The sequence below is a fragment of the Trypanosoma cruzi genome, genomic scaffold (genome assembly GCF_000209065.1).
Source record: "Trypanosoma cruzi strain CL Brener 1047053516537 genomic scaffold, whole genome shotgun sequence".
NCBI classification, from domain to species: Eukaryota; Euglenozoa; class Kinetoplastea; order Trypanosomatida; family Trypanosomatidae; genus Trypanosoma; species Trypanosoma cruzi.
Window position 1 is genome coordinate 65,960 of NW_001849406.1, and position 7,282 is coordinate 73,241.

Below are 7,282 nucleotides of genomic sequence, written 5' to 3' on the forward strand. Positions count from 1 at the left end.
AATGCGTATTGCGAACGGATCCATTTTATCATTTGACGCCGTCGGCAGTTTCGAAGCTTCGTCAGTTGATTGGGCTTGAGGAGATGATGCTGAATCTGCGCAGCGGGTTCACAAAGAAACTGCTTCTCCTTAGAGATGAAAAGGCAACATTGTGCAAGTCCCTTAATGTTCTTCTGCATCGAATACGGGAGATCAATGATGTAATGAAGGAGGAAAACACTCAGTCAGCGGATGTTCACCTCTTGCCGATTGAGATGCCGGAGCAACGCTTTGCCATTGACCGGGATGGCCTTGACGCCTTTGTAAGGCAGCGGCAGTTGGAAAAAATGCGGGAGGACTTGGCAAAGAAGGCCCAGCGTGGGTTTGGTGCCGATCTTGCGGGAACCCAGACGTCCGCAAAGAATGAGCTGGTGACCACCGTGACCTCCACTGAAAAGGGAGAGATCCAGAAAAACACCCCCAGTCAATTTTCGATTTTTGAAACCCCTTCAAGTGGGCATCGTCGGGGGAAAAACCAGACGGTGACATCCATCCATAAAGCCTCGCGGGGGTACAGCACGGCCGTTCTTGCGGCAGCTGCTGTTCGCGAACGCATGGACTACGAGCTGCGTGTCAAACTAGAGAATGTTAAGCTCACAGAAGCAGAGGAGGAGGAGCAACAGATGGAAAGACAACGACTGGTTGCCGAGCGCAAGCGTCTCCAGTGCCGTGTGGATTCGATGATGCATGCATTCGACCAGCGTCTTTGGAAATTGTATGAGGAGCGTGCTGAGGTGGACGCTGATCTCTGCCTCGCTGATGCCCGTTCCTTATTGATGCTTCATGAGTATCAAATTCTTCTTGTGTTCCGGCAAAAGGACCGTGAATTACGGCTGCAATATGAGGAGACAAAGCGGTCCCACGAAGAACGGAACAAGGAAATGGTGGAACTACAGAAAGGGATAGGGGAGCAGGCGGCTCTGATTGAAAAGTTGCAGGAGAAGAACAAAGCCTTCCGTCACGAAGGGGAGTACTTCATCGAGTCTAACTTCCCTGCGGAGCATGTGCCATATGTCACCAAGGTGTTTTTGCGACAGATTAAGCGGCGGAAACATCTTGGCGATGTTGCTTCAGATGATGATGATATCACAAGCGATGACGACGATGAGGATGTGAACGAGGATGACCTCTGGGAGGAAGCGTGTCCTTCCAACTGCTCGGCGGATCGTTGGCAGGAGGTGCTCGCGATGCGAGAGAAGCGGCTTGACTACGTGGATGCCATCTCAGAAGGGCGACGGAAGCAGGAACAAATGCAGCGTCGTATCGAGGAACACAAGCAACTGTCGGAGGAACTTAACAACGCCTTATCCTTGTCGCTGCAGGCGATTGAAGACTTCAAGGGCGAGAAGCGTAAACAGCTGAATATGCTGCACACGCTTGTGGCCTTGCGTTGCAGTCAAGTGCAGTGTCTCGAAGAGGATGAGAAGTGCCCTGACACATTCTGTCGTGACGATCTTGTTGTCGTCTCTGACCATGCGCTGGCGAAGCTGCGCCATAGGATTGAAGAATTGGCGGAGGAGAAGCGGGAACGTCGGACAAATTTAAAAGAAATGAAGCTGAAGCTGCAGCAGCTGCAACGCGAGCGGTTGGCAAAACAGACGTTGCACGCTCAGTGGGAGGAAAAAGTATACGAGGCGATGCTGCTGAAATTCGGGCGTATTGTGAACTTGGAGCTGCTGGAATCCATCAGCGGTTGCAGGGAGGTGGAGGAGCTGAAGGAGCGACTGCGTATGGAGGAACTTGCCTGGGAGCGGGAGATTCGAAAGCGCGAGAAGAAAATTTTATCACTGCGGGAGACTCTGCAGAGTCGACTTGTGCACAACACCCACCTCCTACACGACCTCGGTGACCAGGAAGACGACCGGCAGGAAGTGGAGCGGTCGCTGTCGCAGGCCACGCAGAAGGTCGTGAGCCGAATGTATGACGGCTCGAACGTCGCCACGGCGGAGGACCGACGCAATCTCAAGTTTCTCATTGCCGCACAGCAGGAGGAGATTGACGCCCTGCAAGCGGAAGTTAGTCTGCTGCGCAGCAAAGGTGGATATCTCTACACTCCTTCTCCTTCATTCCCCACATAACTGGGGAGGGAGACCAAGCGAGGGAGGAAGAAGAAAAAATTGTGTATGAGTATACGCATGTATATTTACATACACAACACTTTCTCTTTCTTTCTCCTTTTCTCTCTCTCTCTCTGTTACACTTATTTTGGAGATACTGTTTTTTTCACTACTTTGTATGCTGCAGGCCGACCGTTCAATGTGTTCCCGTATTGCAAACATATGAACACTTCCTTCGTCAGACCACTTCATTTTTCTCATGTATACACACTCTTGAAAAGCCACCTTTACATTGCATACACAGAAACACACACTCGAAAGAAGGAAATGAGGGATGGAGAGAGAGAGAGAGAGAGAGAAGAAAATAAAAAATAAAGGCAACGCGTTGCGTGCGTGTGTGCGTGTATGTTGTGTATAGTGTTTGTTGGGCATAAATGAACACAAGAGGGGGAGAGCCAAGAAGATTAGATTTTATAAGCATACATACAAGCCCAATTAAATATATGTATATATAAATCCTTATGTTACATATTGTGAAGGCAGCGAAGTGCGGTGTGATTGGCTTTTGTGCCCTTCCCGTTTTGTTGAACGTCAAACGATCCCTAGATGGCCGTAGTTGCCATGACACGTGTTTCACTTCTCTTGTGTTTTTTTTTTTCTTCTTTTTTTTTCTTCACCCGCCGCAGCATATCTGTTTTCCATCATTCAATTGCTTCAGGTACGCGGCGGCGAGGGAAGGATTACTAAAGCAAATAAAGCGATTATAGAATTTGAAAAGGAATAGAAGGGACGCGCAGCAAAACAAGAGAAAAACAAAACAAAAAACCAACAATATAAAAACAAACGCCCTTCCCCCCAACACACACAGAGGGAAGGCAGACAGGAGTACATATATATATACATACATAGGGGCAGGGGAAGGAGTGAGGAGACAACACCAACAACAACCAAAAAAAAAAAAAAAAAAAATAAAAATAAAAGAAGAAAACGGGATTGTGAGTGCCGTCTTTCCATTTTTTTTTTTTTCTTCTTCTTCTTCTTTGTTGGAACGCAGGGGGGAAAAAAAATTGGAAGAACACAGCACTAGAAGGAAAAAAAAAAAATAAATATACGAGATATAAAAAAGTAATCAAACAAAAGACAACAACAACAACAAAACAGCAACACCAAAAAAACAAAAACAAAACAAAACAAAACAAAAAAGAACAATAAAAGCAGCAACAAAAAGAAATCATGTCTATTTTTGGAGAACCTCTTCCGCATGAGGATGACACCGCGACTTCACTTATTCGGCGTGAGGGCTACCCACCTCTTGGATCATATGATCAAATGCCGCAGGTGTACGTGTGCCCCTGCTGCAGCGCCATAAATCCCAGCCATGAACGTGATCATCTGCTGCGCACTGCAAAGGAGGAGAAGGAGTTGGAGCGACGTCGGATCATGCAACTCGACATATTTGACGAGCGGGCGAAACCCATCAGCACTGCCGCACCTCGACCGCGCAGCATTAATATTCATCATGACCCCGAAGACGATGAACTAAACCAGCCGGTCGTGCCTCCACCACCGATGACCTTGGATGAGCTGCGGAAGTTGCGGCAGGAGGCAAACAAGACGCGGCTCATTGTAACTGTTCATCATGGGAAGAATCTTCAGGCTGATCCACATGATCCGACATCCATTCTTGTGCGCTGTGGTGCTTTTGAGGGACAAACAGCGAAGGTGCCTCGTGGTACTGGCACTATTTGTACGTGGGAGGAACTTTTTGAGTTTCCTTATCCCAATGAAGAGGAACCACTGGAGGTGCTTGTCATTGATGATGAACTTCCTGCCGATCAGGACCATATCTTGGGCGGTATTGTTGTGCCGCCATACGCATTGCGCAATCGTGCTCGTGGTGATGAGGATGTGTTACCAGTTTGCAGAGAGGGTGAGATGCACCGTGGTTATGGTCGCATGAAGGAGACTCCTCTGGGCTCCATTGTCGTTTCGTGGTACGTGAAGTATGACGGACAGGAGACTGAGCCCACCGATGGTAAACAGAATCTTGAGAGTCCTGTTGACTGCGTCTTTGTCGTTCACCGCATCTTCCAGTACACAGACAATGGAACAACGCCCTTTACGGGAGGTGTTCTTTGCGTTCTGCGTGACACAGACGATAACTGCTCCGCATCCACCCAGTACCAACCAAGTGGCGTGGCAAACATGTCAACTTCGCCGTATTACACCAAAGAAGGTTTTAATTATCTCCCCGAACCACCATCGCAGATCATGCAACTCATTACAGAAAAGAGACTCGGTCACGTGCTGGTCTGCGTTCCGAAAAGCGACGAGGAAGGCGAGGAAAATGAGGAGCTACTGGTTGTTGGTGCTGTTCCACTTGATTTTGGGGAGTTATACCGCAAAGGCTCTGCTGTTTTGCTTGTTGAATCAAAGGTAAAGGAGGACGTTCTGTGGGGTGAGATTGCACTTGAGTGGTGCTTCACACCACATGCAGATGTGCAAAGGAAATTGGAAGAGCTCCAATTGGCCGAAGAGAGCAAGCTGGAGCATGAAGCCTTGAAGGACAAGGAGATGCCGCCAACCAGTGGGTCCCTCTTTGTAACCGTCGTACGTGGTTTGAACCTTACCAACTGCGAAGGAAGACCGCTCATCCGGGCGCAGGTGTCTGTGTTTTCCGGCGATATGGAGGGCTCGACATTTGTTGCTCCCAGGGAGGTGGGCGAAGATGGTCTCACAAACGTCATGAACTGGAACCAGGAAGTCCGTTTTATCGACTTGGATGGAGATCCATCTGAAATTACTGTGTACGTTATTGATGAGGATCAAAGAGTCAGCAGTGGCACCTTCGCAGTGGAACAGGACCGTGGCTACGCTGTTGTGAAGATGCACGACCCATATGACGAGGAGAAGCAGATGGGTGAGCTTTTGGTGACGTACAACCGTCATTGCACCACCGAGGACGCCGCGGCCAAAGTGTCAGGCATACAAAACGGAGAGGCTAACAAGGTGAACGGCAACGGGACGCGGCGTATTTCAACAAGGGAAAGAAGCGAAAGGTCTCCGGGATCTCGAAGCCACCAGTACAGCAACGATGATATTTATGAAAGAGACAATGAAAATGAGGACAATATCAACGACTTAGAAGGATATGAGTACGATGACATGCATAAAGGTGACAAAAAACACTCAGATGAGGAGCAATCGAGAAGTCGGTCACGAAATCGAGGCTACCCCGAAGAGAAAGAGGACTCAAGGAGGGAGCGGTCCGGAAGGGAAGGACGGGAGCGAGGCTACCCCGAAGAGAAAGAGGACTCAAGGAGGGAGCGATCCGGAAGGGAAGGACGGGAGCGAGGCTACCCCGAAGAGAAAGAGGACTCAAGGAGGGAGCGGTCCGGAAGGGAAGGACGGGAGCGAGGCTACCCCGAAGAGAAAGAGGACTCAAGGAGGGAGCGATCCGGAAGGGAAGGACGGGAGCGAGGCTACCCCGAAGAGAAAGAGGACTCAAGGAGGGAGCGGTCCGGAAGGGAAGGACGGGAGCGAGGCTACCCCGAAGAGAAAGAGGACTCAAGGAGGGAGCGATCCGGAAGGGAAGGACGGGAGCGAGGCTACCCCGAAGAGAAAGAGGACTCAAGGAGGGAGCGATCCGGAAGGGAAGGACGGGAGCGAGGCTACCCCGAAGAGAAAGAGGACTCAAGGAGGGAGCGGTCCGGAAGGGAAGGACGGGAGCGAGGCTACCCCGAAGAGAAAGAGGACTCAAGGAGGGAGCGGTCCGGAAGGGAAGGACGGGAGCGAGGCTACCCCGAAGAGAAAGAGGACTCAAGGAGGGAGCGCGACCACCCTGAGGAAGGGTTGAGGAATGCTGGTGCCGGAGATAATATTCCGGGGGATGTAGTGGCTCGAGAAAGCGGGAAACGAGAGCCTGTACAGAATGAGCGTTCTAGGGAGGGAGATGAACCGAATTATTATGGTGGGTACCCCCAGGAGTATTTGAGTGAAAGGGTGTTGAAGTCAGGGCACGACGACAATGAGAAGCAGGAGGAAATGGAGGGTCAGGATGTAGCAGCCAGCAGCAAGCCACCCCGGGCCGTAAGGACCACTCTTCTGGAGGACAAGCACAGAAGCTCCCGTGGTGCGTCGCCTCCCAATGGCCCTGCTTCCGCTTCTGTTCCCTCACAACCGCACTCCACACCACACTCGGATTGGAGTCAGGGTGACACAGGCTTTGAGCCCCGTGGAGGGAAAACTAAAGTCGGAAAGCCTCCATCCCGCCCCGAGCAGTTTTCTGTGCCCAAGGTTCCCACGGTGCGGCAGCCATGGTTTCCTGCTGGTTCTACCGGGAATGAAGATCACATCCCACTTGAAAAACGCGAAAGCTTTATCAACCGCACAGACTCTATCAGGGATTTGGAGCGTCGCTCACGAGCGTCCGAAAAAAGCAGTGGGCGTCATGTGAGTCGGCAGAGCACAACGCATGATTAGGGTAAAAATGAGGAAAGAAGTGCAAAACACAAAAAAAGCAATAACAAACAAAAACAAGAAAAAACGGTGTATTACACACACGCAAAAAAAAAAAAAATAATAATGGTGAGGAGGTATTGCATCAAATGTAGGGAGGGTTATAGCCCTTGATGCCAAAAAGACACCAAAAATAAGAAGTGAAATATAAAGAGGAGGTGGGAGATGCCGCACATATTTGGCTCTGATAAAAAAGAGAGGCAGAGGCCAGACGCACGCACCCACGCATATAAGAAGAAAAGGGTTGAACATTGGTACTAAGAGGCTGTGGGAAGCCTACAGGAAGAAAAAAAGAAAAACACATGAAAAAAGAAAAAAAAAAGAGCCGATGATTCAAATAATAGGAATGCGCTTCTATTTGGGGAATAGAGAAAGGGGGAGGGTTACGGGTATTATCGTGTGTCTGTTATTTCTGCGATTTCCCTCTAGAACGAAGGATGAGTAAATAACTTTACTGAAGAGGGGGGAGGGGAAAGACAACCGTCCTTCGCATGTACGATAGTAACTTTTGCGAGTGTTGAGGATATTTTATTTTATTTTATTTCTTTGAGGGAGGTTTATTATAGGATTCCATTTTTTGATGTGATTTGATGTTTGATACGTAAATAATTACGCCGCGTCTGTCGTGCGTGCCCGGAGTTTATGTCTCTTTTGAATGTATGCACCTA

General features: G+C 49.5%; 2 protein-coding genes across 2 annotated transcripts, besides 9 other annotated features; both read left to right on the plus strand.

Moving 5' to 3' along the window:
* Tc00.1047053506441.10 (hypothetical protein, conserved) lies at positions 1-2,117 on the plus strand (the record flags this gene model as incomplete). The annotated part of the gene is made up of 1 exon (XM_799992.1): positions 1-2,117. A coding segment is annotated over one exon (2,117 nt), but the record flags the coding sequence as incomplete, so codon positions are not given.
* Positions 1-7,282: a sequence feature (heterozygous, non-Esmeraldo-like haplotype).
* Positions 2,197-2,232: a sequence feature (CT-rich).
* Positions 2,434-2,455: a microsatellite.
* Positions 2,744-2,770: a microsatellite.
* Positions 3,046-3,084: a microsatellite.
* Positions 3,228-3,305: a sequence feature (A-rich).
* Tc00.1047053506441.20 (hypothetical protein, conserved) lies at positions 3,330-6,578 on the plus strand (the record flags this gene model as incomplete). The annotated part of the gene is made up of 1 exon (XM_799993.1): positions 3,330-6,578. The coding sequence occupies one exon, from the start codon at positions 3,330-3,332 to the stop codon at positions 6,576-6,578; it is 3,249 nt and encodes a 1,082-aa protein (XP_805086.1).
* Positions 6,662-6,682: a sequence feature (AT_rich).
* Positions 6,898-6,938: a sequence feature (A-rich).
* Positions 7,139-7,158: a microsatellite.